The sequence below is a fragment of the Mus caroli genome, unplaced genomic scaffold (genome assembly GCF_978045245.1).
Source record: "Mus caroli unplaced genomic scaffold, Mus_caroli_1 scaffold_8, whole genome shotgun sequence".
Lineage (NCBI taxonomy): Eukaryota > Metazoa > Chordata > Mammalia > Rodentia > Muridae > Mus > Mus caroli.
In genome coordinates, this window is record NW_028227263.1 from 131,439,776 (window position 1) to 131,460,415 (window position 20,640).

Sequence of the window (20,640 nt, forward strand, 5' to 3'; positions counted from 1 at the left end):
CTGTTTGGATGTGTTTTCCTGTTTTTCTGTAAGGTCTTCTACCTGTTTGATTATGTTATCCTGTTTTTCTTTAAGGATTTGTAACTCTTTAGCAGTGTTCTCCTGCAATTCTTTAAGGGATTTTTGTGCTTCCTCTTTACTGTCTTCTACCTGTTTACCAGTGTTCCTTTGTATTTCTTTAAGTGTGTTATTAAAGTCCTTCTTGAAGTCTTCTACCATCATCATGAGATATGCTTTTAGATCCATGTCTAGCTTTTCCGGTGTGTTGGGGTGCCCTGGACTGGGCAAAGTGGGAGTGCTGGGTTCTGATGATGGTGAGTGGTCTTGGTTTCTGTTAGTAAGATTATTACATTTACCTTTCGCCATCTGGTAATCTCTGGGGTTAGTTGTTGTCGTTGTCACTGTTTAAAGATTGGAGCAGAAGCTGTGTTCCACTCACCAGCAGTCTCAAAATCCTGTGGCGGGGGTCCTGGGTAGCTGGCGGGTGTCAGCCGACCCTGCGCTCTAGCTACCCTGGTGCTGGTCCGGCCGGAAGAGGCCTGTGGTCCTACTCAGGCCGGTTTTCTGCTTCCCTAACTAATGCAGTCTCAGGTCCCGCGCGCAATTGGATTGGAGCAGAAGCTGTGTTCCACTCACCAGAAGTCTTAAGATCCTGTGGCGGGTGTTGTGGGTAGCTGGCGAGTGTCAGCCGACCCTGCGCCCTAGCTACCCCGGCGCTTTTCTGACCGGAGAGGCTTGTGGCCCTACTGAGGGCGGATTTCTGCCTCCCCAACCAAAGCAGTCTCAGGTCCTGCGTGATTGGACTGGAGCAGAAGCTGTGTTCCACTCACCAGCAGTCTCAAAATCCTGTGGCGGGGGTCCTGGGTAGCTGGCGGGTGTCAGCCAACCCTGCGCTCTAGCTACCCTGGTGCTGGTCCGGCCCAAAGAGGATATGTCAATTCTAACACCACAAGTTCTGCATTTCTACTTTGCCAAGCCTTTATAAATTCAAATTTCTCTTCACCTCATCAAATGAACAAATATTGTAGAATTAATGTTTTAAGTCATGTTTTCTGGTGTCTTTCGGTTATGGATTTGAATTTGTACATAATCAATTACACAGTTGTGATGTATTGAAGACCTACTTCTCATTTGGCCATGTGAAGAGAAATCATTACCACTGGGAAAGCATGACTCCCTTTACAGCCTGATCTTTATTTATTTATTTTTTTGCCTTTTTTTTTAAAAGGTCAAGATTTTATTGTCTTCATAACAAAATCGGCTTAGAACTGGATCACTTGGCCCTTTCTCGTCGCCTCCCAATTCAAAATGCTTGCATCTCTTAATAGCCAGCATCCTCTTAGATCTGCAGTTGGGCTCAACGCACTCCAGTCTCAGCACAATCTTCTTTGTAGTTTTAGCCTTTTTGCAGAAAATAGGCTTAGTCTGCCCACCATAGCCACTCTGTTTCCTGTCATAATGCTGCTTTCCCTGAGCATACAAAGAATCCTTGCCCTTCTTGTACTGTGTCACCTTGTGGGGTTGGTGCTTCCCACATTTCTTGCAGAATGTCTGGCAGGTCTTAGGATCATTCACCATGGTCACAGGAGTGCTAGCAGCTCAGAAAGAGAGAGGCTAGAGCAGCAACGAAAGGTTTTTTTTTTTTTTTTTTTTTACTGTTTTGAAAATATAATTTACTTGTTTTTACTTATTCACTTTACATCACACCCATTGCCCCCTCCCTGTCATCTCTTCCCATAATCCTTCCTTCCTCTTCCTTTTCTTTCTCCTCTGGACAAGTCAGGTTCCCCTGGGTTTTCCCCGGCCCTGGCAATTCAAGTCTCTGAGAGACTAGGCACATCTTCTCCCACTGAGGCTAGACAGGGCAGCCTAGCTAGAACATATCACACATATAGACAACAGCTTTAGAGATGGCCCCCATTCCACTTGTTCAGGACCCACATGAAGGTCAAGCTGCATATCTGCTACATATGAGTGGGGAGGCCTAGGTCCAGCCCATATATGTTCTTTGGTTGGTGATTCTGAGAACCCCAAGGGTCCAGGTTAGTTGACTCTGTTGATCTTCCTGTGGAGTATTATCCCCTTCGGGACCTACAATCCTTTCTTTTATTGTTGCTTACCCATGGGGTAGTTTTCAAGTTGGGCCAGTTATTGGTTGGCCATTCTCCCAGTCTTTGCTCCATCCCCCATGCCTCCATGCCTGCATTACTTGTAGACAGGATAAATTTTGGGATGAAAGTTTTGTGAGAGGGCTAATGCCTCTGTTGCTCCACTGGGGTTCTGTCTAGATACAGAAGGTATCCTCTTCAGGGTCCATATCTCCAATGTAGTACTGAGTCACAGCTAAGGTCACCCTCATTGATTCTTTGGTGCCTCCCTTGTCCCAGGCCATGTCTCCTCCTGGAGATGTCCCCAACCTCCACACCCACATCAGTTGCAGATTTACATTCATTTTCATGGCCATCTAGAAATCTCTCCTGTCTTTCCTCACACCTGATCCTGAATCCCCCATGCCACTCCCAATACCCTCCCTCCAAGTTCCCTCCCTACATCTGCCTTTTATGACTATTTTATACCCTTTTCTAAGTAAAATGCAAGCTTTCTCACTTTGACCTCTCATCTTGTTTAGCTTCTTTGGGTCTGTAGAGTGTAGCATGGTACCTGTATTTTATGGATAATATCACTTATAAGTGAGTACATACCATGCATGTCCTTTGGGGACTGGGTTACCTCGGTCAGGATGATATTATCAAGTTCCATCCATTTATTTGCTTGCAAAATTCATTATATCTTGGATTTTAATAGTTGAACAGCATGACATTGTGTAGATATATCTACACATTGTGTAGATATATCACATTTTCTTTATCCATTCTTCTTTATCCATTCAGGGTCATCTAGGTTGTTTCCAGTTTCTGGTTATTTTGAAGAAAACTTCTATGGATGGCATTCCAGTTTCTGTCTGCACCTGAAGCTTATCCTGTGCCATGGGACTCCATACCCAAAGAGCACCAGGAGTGCAGACATCCTGTGAGCACAGATAAGACCACCACTGCTGCTTAGAGGAACCTACCCTAAACTCTCAGGACACAAGAATGGAGGAGTGGCCTGGAACAGAAAGCTTCCAGTTTCCTTATGTGCCTGGAGCTGATCCTATGCAACAGCACTACATACAAAAAATACATCCAGAAGAGAGCTGGTCTCCCAGAAGTGCCTGTTCACCAGGGAGTACAGATAAGACTGCAACTTCTCTTCAACTTCCTGGCCCAAGAGGGACCCACCCTGAGCCATCAGGACACAGGAACCAAGGAACAGCTGGGGACAGAATTCTTCTGGTTTCTGTCTGCATCCCAGAGCTGACCCTGTACCACAGCTCTCCATACCTAAATTCATACAGGAGAGAACTTGTCTCCCAGGATGACTGACACACAGACTTGCAGAATGGACAAGCCACAGTCGGGAGACATCAAGACCAGCTAACACCAGAGATAACCAAATGGCAACAGGCAAGCATAAGAACATAAGCAACCGATACCAAGGCTACCTGGCATTGTCAAAACCCAGTTCTCCCACCACAGCAAGCCCTGGTTACCCCAATACGCCAAAAAAAAAAACAAAAAACAAACAAACAAAAAAAAAACAAAAAAACAAGAATCTGATTTAAAATGACCTCTCATGATGATGATAGAGGACTTTAAGAAGGACATAAATAACTCTCTTAAAGAAATACAAGAGAACACAGGTAAACAGGTAGAAACACTTTAAGAGGAACAACAAAAATTCCTTAAAGTATTATAAGAAAACACAACCAAAGAGTGAAGGAATTCACCAAAACCATCCAGGATCTAAAAATGGAAATAGAAACAATAAAGAAATCACAGAGACAACCCTGGAGAGAGAAAACAAAGGAAAGATGTCAGGAGTCATGGATATAAGAATAGCCAACAGAATACAAGAGATAGAAGAGAATACCAGGTGTAGATGATAACACAGAAAACATGAACACAGCAGTCAACAAAAATGCAAAATACAAAAATCTCCTAACCCAAAACATCCAGAAAATCCAGGACACAATGAGAAGACCAAACCAAAGGATAATGGGTATAGAAGAGAGCAAAGATTCCCAAATTAAAGGGCCAATAAATATCTTCAACAAAATTATACAAGAAGACTTCTCTAACTTAAAGAAAGAGATGCCCGTGAATATACAAGAAGCCTACAGAACTCCAAATGGATTGGGCCAGAAAAGAAATCCCTCCCATCACATAATAGTCAAAACACCAAAAGCACAAAACAAAGCAAGAATTTTAAAAGCAGTAAGGGAAAAAGATCAAGTAACATATAAAGGCAGACCTATCAGAATTACAAAAGACTTCTCAACAGAGACTATGAAAACTGGGATATCATACAAACCCTAAGAGAACACAAATGTCAGCTCCAGCCAAATTCTCAGTTACCATAGATGCAGAAACCGAGCTATTCCATGACAAAACCAAATTTATACAATATCTTTCCACAAATCCATCTATACAAGGATAATATATGGAAAAATGCCAATACAAGGAGGGAAACTACACCATAGAAAAAGCAAGGGAATAATTTTCTTTCAAAAAACTCAAAAGAAGATAGCCACACAAACATAAAAATAACATCAAACATAACAGGAAGTAACAAACAGTACTCCTTAATATCTCTTAACATCAATGGACTCAATTCACCAATAAAAAGACATAGACTAACAGACTGGATACATAAACAGAACCCAGTATTTTGCTGCATACAGGAAAGGCACCTCAGTGTTAAACACATACACTGTCTCAGACAGAGTAAAGGGCTAGAAAACAATTTTCCAAACAAATTGTCCTGAGAAGCACACTGTAGTAGCCATTCTAATATCAGATAAAATCAACTTACAACCAAAATATATCAAAAAAGATAAGGAGAGACACTTTCATACTGATCAAAAGAAAAATCTCCCAAGTAGAACTCTCAATTCTGAACATCTATACCCCAAATGCAAGGGCACCCACATTCATAAAAGAAACTTTACTAAAGCTCAAAGCACACATTGCACCTCACACAATAATACTGGGAGACTTAAACACCCCACTCTTATTAATGGATAGATCATAGAAAAACAAACTAAACAGAGACACAGTGAAACTAACAAGTTATGGACCAAATGGATTTCACAGATATCTATAGAACATATCATCATAAAACAAAAGTTCCGTCCTCTCATGGCACCTTCTCCAAGATCAACCATATAATCAGTTGTAAAACAGACCTCAACAGATTCAAGAAGATTGAAATCATCCCATCTGTCCTATCAAATCATCATGGACTAAGGCAACAAAAACAACAGAAATTCCACATACACATGGAAAGTGAACAATGCTTTACTCAATGATAACTTGGTCAAGGAATAATCAAAGAAAGAAATTTAAGGCTTTTTAGAATTAAATAAAAATGAAGTCAAAACATACCCAAACTTATGGGACACAATGAAAGTTGTGCTAAGAGTTCTGAGTGACTACCAAAAGAAAGTGGAGAGAGAATACTCTAGCACCCTAACACCACACCTGAATGCTCTAGAACAAAAAGAAGCAAATACACCAAAGAGGAGTAGATGGCAGGAAATAATCAAATTTGGGGCTGAAATCAACCAAATAGAAACAAAAAGAACTAGACAAAGAATCAACAAAACCAGGAGCTGATTCTTTGAAAAAATCAACAAGATAGATAAACCATTACCCAGGCTAACCAGAGGGTACAGAGACAGTATTCAAATTAACAAAATCAGAAATGAAAAGGAAGCTATAACAACAGAAACTGAGGAAATTCAAAAAATCATCAGATCCTGCTACAAAAGCCTATACTCAACACAATTGGAAAATCTGGATGAAATGGGCAATTTTAAAGACATACACCAAATTTCAAAGTTAAATCAGAATCAGTTAAACCATCTAAACAATCCCATAACCCCTAAAAGAAATATTAACAGTCATTAAAAGTCTCACAACCAAAAAAGCACAGGACCTGATGGGTTTAGTGCAGAATTCTATCAGACCTTCAAAGTGACCTAATACCACTACTCTTCAAATTTTCGACAAAATAGAAACAGAAAGAACATTATCCAATTCATTCTATGAAGCTACAGTTATGCTGAAGCCAAAACCTCAGAAAGACCTAACAAAAGAGAGAGAACTTCAGACCAATTTCCCTTATGAATATCAAAAATATTCAATAAAATTCATGCAAACCAAATCCAAGAACACTTCAAAATGATCATTCACCACAATCAAGTAGGCTTCATCCCAGTGATGCAAATATGGTTCAATATATGGGAATCCATCAATGTAATCAACTACATAAAGAAACTAAAAAAAATAAAATAAAATAAAACACATGATCATTTCATTAGATGCAGAAAAAGTATTTGACAAAATTCAACTGCCCTTCACATTAAAAGTCTTGGAAAGATAAGGAATTCAAGGCCCATACCAAAACATAGTAAGGCAAAATATTGTATTGACCCCTGTCACATGGTCATGGACTCAGTTATTGCTCTCGGGAGCAGCTCGGACAGGGACCACACCAGGGCCTTAGGTGGCAGAGATGGCAACTCACAGGCAACTCCTCTTCACCCTCGAGTCTCCAGTCCCATCCCTCTTCATAATACTCAAGTTGTTCCACTTCTCTTTCTCTTCCATCTGATCACCACATACTCACACATTGTGCTGGTCACACAGTTGGCAGGCCTCTGGCTGACATCCTTCATCCATGATATACAGGGCATGGCAGCAAGTGGATGTCTATGGCCCAACTGAGCCATGCACTGGAGGGCAAGCCTATGGGTGACATGACAGTCTGCAGGTTTCTGTTTGTCTTCCTCTTCCCACAATGTACTGCCTGGATTTGATTTGATTTGATTTGATTTGATTTGATTTGATTTGATTTGATTTGATTTGATTTGATTTGATTTGGTTTGGTTTGGTTTGGTTTGGTTTTTATGAATCCTAGGTTTAAGACAGCTTTGGCCACCAAGCCAGGCATCAGGCTAGGATGAACAATGGGCTGCCATCTGTTCTGCCCCTGACTGATTTAAAAACAGCACCAACAAGGTGTCTTTTCGCCCATTGCTAGAGGTGTCTAATTTTTAATTACATTTATTTATCTTTAATTGTATGCAAGGAAGAAGGGGTCAGAGGACAATTTGCAGGAGCTTGTTCTCTTCTACTATATTGATTCTCCTTCTACTATATGGAACTCAGGTCATCAAGTTTGGTGGCAAGCACTTTTACCCACTGAATAATCTCATTAGACCCTATGGTGTGATTTTCAAATACCCCAATATTGAAGCAGGCATGATAGTAAGGCACTGTAATCCCAGCACTTGGGAAACTACCATAAGTTTAATGAAAGCCTTGCTTATTTACCAAAATGTTATGAACATTACAAAATGCAGACACTGAGAGGGGCAGCTCAGTGTGAACCTATTTAAGGCCCAAAAAGCCTGGGAAAGGAGACCTAGTTTTGAATTCTTATAATAACTCTTATGCCCAGCTCTAGACCACTTTTCAGGCAGCTTCAGGAACTACTGTCTTTGTTTCCTGGATAAGAAAAGACACAGATACAAACCTTAAACCCATATATTCTTAGCTTGCTCCTTTTAGGAACCAAGTGGGTGCTGATGTCAGGTGAACTCACCTAGCAGCCAAGAAGAGCCAAGGTCTTGATAGGCATAAAGATTTTTGCCTGGGTTCTAAGGTGAATATGGGGCCTGGCATCCTGTCAACCCTCCACCCTACCAGGTGTCATGTGATCATGCTGACAAGCTCACTTCATCTATTTCAATTACCTTGTTACATATAGTAACAATCCCATGGTGGTTGAGGTTTACACAGGCTCCTTCATGTTCTCGATGAATAGGAGACAGTTTTAATGCCCACCAATTTGCACAGTGCCAGATATGGCACCTACTGTTTAGTGTTGAAATTTTCTCAGTATAGTCTCTTCAAAATCCATCTTTGAATTCTGCCCAGTTGACTTCACCTTTTGGAAATTTTAAGAAGCTTTTGCTTCCCAGTAGAGTCTTCTAAGGTTGCTTTGTGTCGCTATGGTATTTCCATGGCAAACCCCTTTTCTTCTATTAGAATAGATTTAGGGGTCAGCTGTTCCCCTTTGGGGTGAAAGTATGAGGCATTTGCTGTGTATTCTTCACTGTCAGATATAAATGGTGCTAGAAGGGGAAAGGGAGGAGCATGATTTGACTTGGTTCAGATAAAAAGCAAAGCGGACACAGAGCAGGGGAAGATCTGTGTTCTCAAAATTTGGCCTTTGTTCAGCAATGAACTTCTAATTGTCTTAACTGTATCACTTTCATCTTCAAAGAAAATCAAGAATTTATGGAGATTTCCCAACTGAGTAGTGTGGCAATAACAACAACAAAAACAAAAAAAACTACATTGACAGACTGCTTTCACCCTGGTATGATTTTTAATGGCTTCATTTTATGTGCCTAGCAAATAGAAAGTGGTGGTTGAACATTAACACTCCATCTTAAATCCCACAACCCATACTCTATACCCTAAGTTATCTATTGTCAGGGCATCTTCAACTTGCATCTGAGAAAAAAGCTTTAAATTTAAACAAAGACTTTTAATGAAGATTCAACCTCTTCAGGAGGGAAAGTCCTTTCCAAAAAGAATTAGCATTTTTCTTCCTTCTCTCTACAACCAGTTATCTTCATTATTGTTGTTGTTGTCATCATTATCATCATCATTGTCCAATAAATCTCACCACTATATACAATATTTCCAAACTTGGTCTTTGTTATAATTTGGGGTGAGTGAACACCACTTTTTTCCAAACATCTCTCCATCCTCTGTGCAATCCCAGTAGATCATATGTCTGTACCAGAAGGGAAAGGCACATGGAGCATAGTCTGTAAAAGGAAGAGTCAGTGGGAAGGGGAACACTTTCTTCTTTGCAGCATACACACACACACACACACACACACACACACACACACACACACACACACACACTTTTGCACAATCTTCTCTTTCCTAGACCATGTAGTTTATAAAAATGAGAAATTGTCAGAAATCACACACCTCAGGGACTTGGAAGACAATTCAGTATCTAAAGTCACTGTGAGCACTCACTGTGCAAGTATGAGGACCCAATTTCAGATACCTAGAATCTAAATAAAATCCAGGTATAGTATCACATGCCTCCAATCTCAACTCTAGGGGAGGATAGAAAGAAGTAAATCCCTTGGGCTTGCTGAACAGGTAGTTTCCCCAAATCAGCAACCTCCACGTTTAATGAGAGATCCTGTCTCAAAAAATAAATAATAATAAAAAGGTAAAGAGTAATAGAAGGAGATATACGACATACATTAAAAGCATGTGCTCTCATTCAACAGCGACAAAGAAGTTGTATGCCTCTTATTTTCACAACAGAAGTTGCTCTGGATTCTGAGTTCCTGTCTATCACATCAAATGGTTCCCAAGACAAGGGATGACTATCTGTGAGTCAAGCACTTACCTGAAAGAGCACAGTATTTCCAGTAACCTTGGAAAGTCTTGTTCAAAGAACACCACTTGTGTTTCAGATTGAAATTGACACAATCATAGAATATTTCACTTCTATACAAGAATGGAAAGACACATACACCATCTAAAAGAACACAAAAATTCTTTATCAACCCTGAGTATGTTAGTAGAGTGTTTTTTAAATGAATTACTTCCCTAAATGAGACATCTATGTCAACACCCACACAACACATCTCATAAAGAGGGTGGAAAGTATGTAACATCAGAAGGATGGGAAGGAGAGCTATAGAATTCTATCAGACATGGAATGGCCATTGCAACTGTGAAGAGCTGCCTAGCATCAAGCCAACATTCCAGTATGTATCTTTAATTGCCAAAATGAGTTAATTTTGGCAAATAATTAGTTACCAAATGAAAAAAAAATACATGAAATGAGGAAAGGAATGTTAGGAATGTGAGAAGTGGGATGAAGTGTTAGAGATGGATACGATCAAAATACATTGTTTAAATATGTGAAATTGATAAAAATAAACCATTTTATATAACACATTTTAATTAAAATAGAATTACATCAAATCCCCCTTCACTTAAATGTATTAGATTTATATTTTAAAAAACTATTCTATTTTAAACTTCTAAGTGAGTTCTTTCAGGAGTAAAGGAATGGCTTAGTGGTTAAGAGCACATATTGTTATTACAGAGGTTTCACATTCAGTTCTAAGCATCAAAGTGTGGCAACTCACAATTTCCTGTAACTCGGGCTCCAGGGAGGATCCTATATATCAGGTCTCCGCATTTGCACTCAAATACATACACAAGCACATACATAACTAAGAAACTAAATGTAACTCCTTTTAAAAAGTGAGTTCTTCCTCAGAATCCCTTAATTTTTTTTAATATTTTTTATTACATATTTTCCTCAATTACATTTCCAATGCTATCCCAAAAGTCCCCCATACCGACCCCCACTTCCCTACCCACCCATTCCCATTCTTTTGGCCCTGTCATTCTCCTATATTGGGGCCTATTAAGTTTGCAAGTCCAATGGGCCTCTCTTTCCAGTGATGGCCCACTAGGCCATCTTTCGATACATGTGCAGCTAGAGACAAGAGCTCCGGGGTACTGGTTAGTTCATCATGTTGTTCCAACTATAGGGTTGCAGATCCCTTTAGCTCCTTGGGTACTTTCTCTAGCTTCTCCATTGGGAGCCCTGTGATACATCCAATAGCTGACTGTGAGCATCCACTCCTGTGTTTGCTAGGCCCCTGCATAGTCTCACAAGAGACAGCTATATTTGGGTCCTTTCAGCAAAATCTTGCTAGTGTATGCAATGGTGTCAGTGTTTGGAAGCTGATTATGGGATGGATCCCTGGATATTGCAGTCTCTAGATGGTCCATCCTTTCATCACAGCTCCAAACTTTGTCTCTGTAACTCCTTCCATGGGTGTTTTGTTCCCAATTCTAAGAAGGGGCATATTGTCCACATTTTGGTCTTCATTCTTCTTGAGTTTCATGCGTTTAGCAAATCGTATCTTATATCTTGGGTATCCTAAGTTTTGGGCTAATAGCCACTTATCAGTGAATACATATTGTGTGAGTTCCTTTGTGATTGTGTTACCTCACTCAAGATGATGCCCTCCAGGTCCATCCATTTGGCTAGGAATTTCATAAATTCATTCTTTTTAATAGCTGAGTAGTACTCCATTGTGTAAATGTACCATAATTTCTGTATCCATTCCTCTGTTGAGGGGCATCTGGGTTCTTTCCAGCTTCTGGCTATTATAAATAGGGCTGCTATGAACATAGTGGAGCATGTGTCCTTCTTACCGGTTGGGACATCTTCTTGTTATATGCCCAGGAGAGGTATTGCTGGATCCTCCGGTAGTACTATGTCCAATTTTCTGAGGAACCGCCAGACTGATTTCCAGAGTGGTTGTATGAGCTTGCAATCCCACCAACAATGGAGGAGTGTTCCTCTTTCTCCACATCCTCGCCAGCATCTGCTGTCATCTGAATTTTTGATCTTAGCCATTCTGACTGGTGTGAGGTGGAATCTCAGGGTTGTTTTGATTTGCATTTCCCTGATGATTAAGGATGTTGAACATTTTTTCAGGTGCTTCTCTGCCATTCAGTATTCCTCAGGTGAGAATTCTTTGTTCATTTCTGAGCCCCATTTTTTCATTTTTTTATTTGATTTTCTGGAGTCCACCTTCTTGAGTTCTTTGTATATATTGGATATTAGTCCCTTATCTGATTTAGGATAGGTAAAGATCCTTTCCCAATCTGTTGGTGTTTTTTTTTTTTTTTTTTTTTTTTGTCTTATTGATGGTGTCTTTTGCCTTGCAGAAGCTTTGCAGTTTCATGAGGTCCCACTTGTCAATTCTCGATCTTACAGCACAAGCCATTGCTGTTCTATTCAAGAATTTTTCCTCTGTGCCCATATCTTCAAGGCTTTTCCCCACTTTCTCCTCTATAAGTTTCAGTGTCTCTGGTTTTATGTGAAGTTCCTTGATCCACTTAGACTTGACCTTAGTACAAGGAGATAGGAATGGATCAATTCGCATTCTTCTACATGTTAACAACCAGTTGTGGCAGCACCATTTGTTGAAAATGCTGTCTTTCTTCCACTGGATGGTTTTAGCTCCCTTATCGAAGATCAAGTGACCATAGCTGTGTGGCTTCATTTCTGGGTCTTCAATTCTATTCCATTGGTCTATTTGTCTGTCACTATACCAGTACCACACAGTTTTTATCACAATTGCTCTGTAGTAAAGGCCCATACCTAAACATGATAAAAACAATCTACAGCAAACCAGTAGCCAACATCAAAGTAAATGGTGAGAAGCTTGAAGCAATCCCTCTAAAATCAGGGACTAGACAAGGCTGTCCACTTTCTCCATACCTATTCAACATTGTACTTGAAGTCCTAGCCAGAGCAATTCGACAACAAAAGGAGATCAAAGGGATACAAATTGGAAAAGATGAAGTCAAAATATCACTTTTTGCAGATGATGTGATAGTATATATAAGTGACCCTAAAAATTCCACCAGAGAACTCCTAAACCTGATAAACAGCTTCGGTGAAGTAGCTGGATATAAAATTAACTCAAACAAATCAATGGCCTTTCTCTACACAAAGAATAAACAGGCTGAGAAAGAAATTAGTGAAACAACACCTTTCTCAATAGTCACAAATAATATAAAATATCTTGGCGTGACTCTAACTAAGGAAGTGAAAGATCTGTATAATAAAAACTTCAAGTCTCTGAAGAAAGAAATTATAGAAGATCTCAGAAGATGGAAAGATCTCCCATGCTCATGGATTGGCAGGATCAACATTGTAAAAATGGCTATCTTGCCAAAAGCAATCTACAGATTCAATGCAATCCCCAACAAAATTCCAACTCAATTCTTCAACGAATTGGAAAGGGCAATCTGCAAATTCATCTGGAACAACAAAAAACCTAGGATAGCAAAAATTCTTTTCAAGGATAAAAGAACCTCTGGTGGAATCACCATGCCGGACCTAAAGCTTTACTACAGAATCCCTTACTTTAACGATCAAAGCCACTATTAGAGCTGTGAACATCATTGTGAAAAAATAGTCAAGGCCTGGGTCTTAGGATTTCTATTGCTGTGAAGGGATACCATGAACCTGGCACCTCCTGTAAAGGAAAACATTTCACTGGACTTACAGTTTCTGAGGCTTTGTTCATTATTGCCATGGATCCAGAATGGCAACATGTAGGTAGACATGGTGCTGGAGGAGCTGAGTGTTCTGCATTGGTTGGCAAGGAGCATGAAGTGAACAGGCTTTAGTGACCTCCACCAACAAGGACAGACCTACTATGACAAGGCCACAGCTCCTAATAGTACCATTCTCTATGAGCCTAGAGGGGTTATTTTTATTTAAACCACCATAATCTGGATTCCACAAGCATCGAAAATATTACTTATTTGACTCCAACTAGGTTGATACTATATTTTTCAAATTGAAACATCTATACTACAGTTAGACAACTGATTACAAAAGAAAATGTTTTTCTACTTCAGTACTCTTTATTCACAACATCCCAAATTATATTTTTTATATTTTTATTAGGTATTTTCCTCATTTACATTTCCAATGCTATCCCAAAAGTCCCCCATACCCTCCCCCCCACTCCCTTACCCACCCACTCCCACTTTTTGGCCCTGGCATTCCCCTGTACTGGGGCATATAAAGTTTGCAAGTCCAATGGGCCTCTCTTTCCAGTGATGCCCAACTAGGCCATCTTTTGATAAATATGCAGCTAGAGTCAAGAGCTCCGAGGTACTGGTTAGTTCATAATGTTGTTCCACATATAGGGTTGCAGATCCATTTAGCTCCTTGGATACTTTCTCTAGCTCCTACATTGGGGGGTCCTTAATTTCTTTCTTTATTCCTACCTTGACCAAGGTATCATTGAGAAGAGTGTTGTTCAGTTTCCACGTGAATGTTGGCTTTCTATTATTTATTTTGTTATTGAAGATCAGCCTTAGTCCATGGTGATCTGATAGGATGCATGGGACAATTTTAATATTTTTGTATATGTTGAGGCTTGTTTTGTGACCAATTATGTGGTCAATTTTGCAGAAGGTATCATGAGGTGCTGAGAAGAAGTTATATCCTTTTGTTTTAGGATAAAATATTCTGTAGATATCTGTTAGATGCATTTGTTTCATAACTTCTGTTAGTTTCACTGTGTCCCTGTTTAGTTTCTGTTTCCATGATCTGTCCATTGGTGAAAGTGGTGTGTTGAAGTCTCCCACTGTTATTGTGTGAGGTGCAATGTGTGCTTTGAGCTTTACTAAAGTTTCTTTAATGATTGTGGCTGCCCTTGTATTTGGAGCATAGATATTCAGAATTCAGTGTTCCTCTTGGAACATTTTATCTTTGATGAATATGAAGTGCCCCTCCTTGTATTTTTTGATGACTTTGGGTTGGAAGTCTATTTTATTAGATATTAGAATGGCTACTCCAGCTTGTTTCTTCAGACCATTTGCTTGGAAAATTGTTTTCCAGCCTTTCATTCTGAGGTAATATCTATCTTTTTCTCTGAGATGAGTTTCCTGTAAGCAGCAAAATGTTGGGTCCTGTTTGTGTAGCCAGTCTGTTAGTCTATGTCTTTTTATTGGGGAGTTTAGTCCATTGATATTAAGAGATATTAAGGAAAAGAAATTGTTGCTTCCTATTATTTTTGTTGTTAAAGTTGGCATTGTGTTCTTGTGCTGTCTTCTTTTTGGTTTGTTGAGGGATTACCTTCTTGCTTTTTCTAGGACATGGTTTCTGTCCTTGTATTGGTTTTTTCTGTTATTATCCTTTGAAGGGCTGGATTCGTGGAAAGATAATGTGTGAATTTGGTTTTGTCGTGGAATACTTTGGTTTCTCCATGTATGGTAATTGAGAGTTTGGCTGGGTATAGTAGCCTGGGCTGAAATTTGTGTTCTCTTAGTGTCTGTATAACATCTCTCCATGCTCTTCTGGCTTTCATAGTCTCAGGTGAAAAATCTGGTGTAATTCTTATAGGCTTGCCTTTATATGTTACTTGACCTTTTTCCCTTACTGCTTTTAATATTCTATCTATATTTAGTGCATTTGTTGTTCTGATTATTATGTGTCCGGGGGAATTCCTTTTCTGGTCCAGTCTATTTGGAGTTCTGTAGGCTTCTTGTATGTTCATGGGTCTCTCTTTTTAGGTTTGGGAAATTTTTTTCTATAATTTTGTTGAAGATATTTGCCAGTCCTTTGAGTTGAAAATCTTCATTCTCATCTACTCCTATTATCCGTAGGTTTGGTCTTCTCATTGTGTCCTGGATTTCGTGGATTTTTTGAGTTAGGATCTTTTTGCATTTTCTTTGATTGTTGTGCCGATGTTCTCTATGGAATCTTCTGCACTTCAGATTCTCTCTTCCATCTCTTGTATTCTGTTGCTGATGCTCGCATCTATGGTTCCAGATTTCTTTCCTAGGGTTTCTATCTCCAGCATTGCCTCACTTTGGGTTTTCTTTATTGTGTCTACTTCCCTTTTTAGGTCTTGGATGGTTTTATTCAATTCCATCACCTGTTTGGTTGTGTTTTCCTGCAATTCTTTAAGGGATTTTTGTGCTTCCTCTTTAATGTCTTCTACCTGTTTAGCAGTGTTCTCCTGTATTTCTTTAAGTGAGTTATTAAAGTCCTTCTTGATGTCCTCTACCATCATCATGATATATGCTTTTAAATGCGGGTCTAGCTTTTCGGGTGTGTTCGGGTGCCCTGGACTGGGAGAAGTGGGAGTGCTGGGTTATGATGATGGTGAGTGGTCTTGGTTTCTGTTAGTAAGATTCTTACCTTTACCTTTCGCCATCTCGTAATCTCTGGAGTTAGTTGTTATAGTTGTCACTGTTTACAGATTGTTCCTCTGGTGATTTTGTTACGCTCTATCAGCAGACCTGGGAGACTAGCTCTCTCCTCTGAGTTTCAGTGGTCAGAGCACTCTTTGCAGGCAAGCTCTCCTCTTACAGGGAAGGTGCACAGATATCTGGCATTCGGACCTCCCGCCTGGCAGAAGATGAAGGCCCAAAACTGAACCTTTCCCAGAAGCTGTGTCGCTTTGGCCTGTCACAGAAGCTGTTAGCTTCTGTAGTCCACACTCTCACCTGTGCAGATTACTTTCGGCAGAGTCTCTGAACCAAGATGGCCTCTGCCGATACTGAGGCACAGCCCTCTAGGGCTGGGCGGACACCTATCCTCTAGCTGGGAAGGTGGCTGGATGTCTGGAACCCGAAAAGGGGGCTGCCTCAGAAGCTCTGTGGCTCCCGCCTTCCCAGAAGCTGTTAGCTTCTGTAGTGCACACTCTCATCTGTGCAGACTACTTTCAGTGGAGAACACCCCAAATTATTTTTGGCTAATTTTTTTTTATATCTGGATTCTTTACTAGAATAGCAAAAATTTTGAAGTATAAATTTTTAGTGCTAGTAAGAATTCATGGAGGCATATTTCACTCTTTTGTCTGTTTAAAAGGAACATATGCAATGTTTTATGAAAAAAGAGAAAAAATTACTAGAAACAAAATCACTAAGTTCATATTTTATGGAATCAGAAGACAATGCACAGGGACTGAAGAGATGGGTCAGTGGTTAAGAGCACTAGATGCTCTTCCTAAGGATTTGGCTTCAGTTGACAGTATCTATATGTTTGCTCACAACCATTTGTAACTTCAATTCCAGGGAATTTGATGCCTTCTTCTGGCCTCCATTGACATTAGGCATTCATATGGTTTATGAACATACAGACAGACAAAACACCCATACACATAAAATTAAAATAAAGAAAAACATGTGAAAAAAAAGAACATATTAATAATGAAAATTTTCTGATGAACTTACCTTCTGTCTCTGGATTTCTAATTAAAGACTCTGAAAAATTAAAATTTAAGTAAAGTTCATTTCACTCATAGATTTTAAAATCCAGACTCTTCTGGAAAATGACAGTAATAGACATGTTAATCTGAGAAAGAGCAGTATTGACACAAGATAATGTCAAGCAAGAAACACCATGACCACAGCAACTCTTCTGAAGAAAAATACTTAATTGGGACTGGCCTACAGTTTCAAAGATTTGGTCCATTATTATCATGATAGGAAGCATGGTAGCACATGTCTCTAGACATGGTTCTAGAGAAGGAGCTGAGAGTTCTACATCTTGATCCACAGACAGCAGAAGATTGTGTACCACACTGGGTGTAGCTTCAACATAGGAGGACTCAAAGGCCACTCCCACAGTGACACATTTCCTTCATCCAGGCCATATCTACTTCAATAATGCCACCCACTATGGGCCAAACATTCAAACACATGAGTCTATGGTAGACATACCTATTCAAACCACCATAGATATCATACATGTTCTCTTTTCAGATCTAGTTTTATGCTCCTGAAATTATTTACTTTATGGAAATCCTATATCCTTTTTCATTGCTGGGGACTGAACCCAGGCCTTGTGGATGTGGCAAATACTCAGCCATGCTTCCAGACCCTCACTGAGGAAATTCTTGGCAGGCTCTCTACTTATCCTATACATTTCTTTATATATAATTTTTATTAGAAATTTACTTTATTTACATTTAAGATGTTATCTCCTTTCCTAGTGTCCCTTCGAAAATCCCCAATCATGTTCCCCTGCTACCCAAACCACCCACTCCCAATCCTGACCATGGAATTCCCCTATACGGGGGCATGAAACCTTCACAGGACCTAGGTCTCTTCTCCCATTGATGACCAACTAGGTCAATCTCTATTACATATGCAGCCAGAACCACAAGTCCTATCATGTGTTTATTTTGATTTGTGGTTTAGTGCCAAGGAGCTCTGGGGGTTAGTTCATATTGATGCTCCCACTATGGGGCTACAAACCCCTTCAGCTCCTTAGAAACTTTCTCTAACTCCTTCATTGAGGATCCTGTGCTCCATCCAATGGATGACTGTGAGCATCCACTTCTATATTTGCCAGATACTGGTAGAGCCTCTCAGGAGACAGTTTTATCAAGCTCCTGTCAGTAAGAATGTGTTGGCATCTACCATAGCATCTGGGTTTGGTGGTTGTTTATGGGATGGATCCCTAAGTAGGGCAGTCTCTTGATGGTCGTTCCTTCAGGCTCTGCTCTGAACTTTGTCTCTGTAACTCCTTCAATGGGTATTTTGTTCCCCCTTCAAAGAAGGATTCTGAGCTTCCATTTATCAGTGAGTGCATATCATGTGTGTTCTTTTGTGATTGGCTTACCTCACTCAGGATATTATCCACATCCATCCATTTGTCTAAGAATTTCATAAATTCATTGTTTTTAATGGCTGTGTAGTACTCCATTGTATAAATGTACCACGTTTTCTGTATCCATTCCTCTGTTGAAGGACTTTTGTGTTCTTTCCAGCTTCTAGATATTATAAATAAGGCTGCTATGAACATAGTGGAGCATGTGTCCTTATTACCAGTTGGAACATGTTCTAGATATATGCCCAAGAGAGGTATTGCTGGATCCTCTGGTAGTACTATGTCCAGTTTTCTGAGGAACCACCAGACTAATTTTCACAGTGGTTGTACAAGCTTTCAATCCCACCAAAAATAGAGGACTGTTCCTCTTTCTCCACAACCTGGCCAGCATCTACTGTCCCCTGATTTTCTCATCTTAGGCATTCTGACTGGTGGGAGGTAGACTCTCTAAACCTGATAATAAACTTCAGTAAAGTAGCTGGATACAAAATTAACTCAAACAAATCAGTGGCCTTTCTCTACACAAAGGATAAACAGGCTGAGAAAGAAATTAGGGAAATAACACCCTTCAAAATAGTCATAAATAATATAAAATACCTTGGTGTTACTATAACCAAGCAAGTGAAAGATCTGTATGATAAGAACTTCAAGTTTCTGAAGAAAAAAATCAAAGAAGATCTCAGAAGATGGAAAGATCTCCCATGCTCGTGGATTGGCAGGATCAACATAGTAAAAAATGGCTATCTTGCCAAAAACAATCTACAGACTCAATGTAATTAAAATTACAACTCTATTCTTCACTGAGCTAGAAAGGGCAATTTGCAAATTCATCTGGAATAACAGAAAAACTAGAATAGTAAAAACTAGTCTCACCATTAAAAGAACCTCTGGTGGAATCACCATCCCCTGACCTCAAGCTGTTTTACAGAGCAATTGTGATAAAAACTGCATGGTACTGGTACAGTGACAGATGGTAGATCAAGGGAATAGAATTGAAGACCCATAAGTGAACCCACATACCTATGATTAGATCTTTGACAAAGGAGCTAAAACCATCCAGTGGAAACAAGACAGCATCTTCAACAAATGGTGCTGGCTCAACTGGCAGTTATCATGTAGAAGAATGTGAATTGATCCATTCTTATCTTCTTGTACTAAGGTCAAGTCTAAGTGGACCTAGGAACTCCACATAAAACCAAAGACACTGAAAATTATAGAGGAGAAAGTGGGGAAGAGCCTCAAAGATATGGTCAAAGGGGAAAGATTCCTGAATAGAACAGCAACGGCTTGTGCTGTAAGATCAACAAGCGACAAATAAGACCTCACAAAATAGCAAAGCTTCTGTAAGGCGAAGGACACTGTCAATAGGACAAAACAGCAGTCAACAGATTGGGAAAAGATCTTTACTAATCCTAAATCCAATAGGGGACTAATATCCAACATATATATAAAGAACTCAAGAAGTTAGACTCCAAAAAAACCAAATAACCCGATTAAAAAATGGGGTACAGAGCTAAACAAAGAATTCTCAACTGAGGAATACCTAATGGCTGAGAAGTACCTAAAATATGTTCAACATCCTTAATCATCAAGGAAATACAAATCAAAACAATCCTATACATTTCTTAATGGCTTCATTCCAAAGTACTTCATCATCCATGTAAAATAGAGTAGTACCACCTCTTTTATTCGTATCTGGATGACTCTTAACATTAAATATCCAGAAAAAGTATTTATAATATATTTATTTTTTATCAGCAACAAAGCCAGATTCTAATAATTTTTGGCAGCTTTGCTAGTAATCTGTTGTTTTATAATCAGCTTATAGGTCATTTCTTTTTCATAATATCACATATATTAGAGGTTCCCTCTCTAGTCAGATTAACTAATAATTGTGGACAATATATAGTCCTGTGTGTATGGGTTTAGTTGGAATGGCATTCTAACTAAAATTCCAATTCCATTACAAATCACAGCTGGTCAAAGTGCAAAGAATAAATGTCTATGAAGTGTTCAGCCACAGATGAAACATGTATATCATATGCACTTCCCCTGAGGCTCAAGGAACATCACAGATGAGGGAGAGAAAGATTATAATACACAAAGAACAGGTAAGACTGGACAAGGGAATCCAATGCCCTCTCCTGCCCTCAGTAGGCACCAGCATTAATATATACATACCCACATGCAGACACACACACACACACACACACACACACACACACACACATATGCACAATTAAAAGTAAAATAACTCTTTTTAAAATGGTAAATTAAGAATAAACTATCAACCAGTAAGGGAATTTTAAA

The 20,640-nt window shown here is 39.5% G+C and overlaps 1 protein-coding gene and 1 pseudogene across 1 annotated transcript in view; both read right to left on the reverse strand.

The window, feature by feature from the left end:
* Nucleotides 1-1,262: 1,262 nt before the first annotated feature.
* On the reverse strand, nucleotides 1,263-1,578 carry LOC147003558 (large ribosomal subunit protein eL42-like; annotated as a pseudogene).
* Nucleotides 1,579-8,804: 7,226 nt separating this feature from the next.
* Bsph1 (binder of sperm protein homolog 1) overlaps nucleotides 8,805-20,640 on the reverse strand; it is a 37,934-nt gene continuing 26,098 nt past the window's right edge. Inside the window, exons 3-5 of the mRNA XM_021166012.1 lie at nucleotides 16,950-16,979; nucleotides 9,556-9,687; nucleotides 8,805-8,947 (exon numbers count right to left, since the gene is read on the reverse strand). Coding sequence (XP_021021671.1) covers nucleotides 8,805-8,947; nucleotides 9,556-9,687; nucleotides 16,950-16,979 — 305 coding nt within the window. The remainder of the gene's footprint in view (nucleotides 8,948-9,555; nucleotides 9,688-16,949; nucleotides 16,980-20,640) is intronic.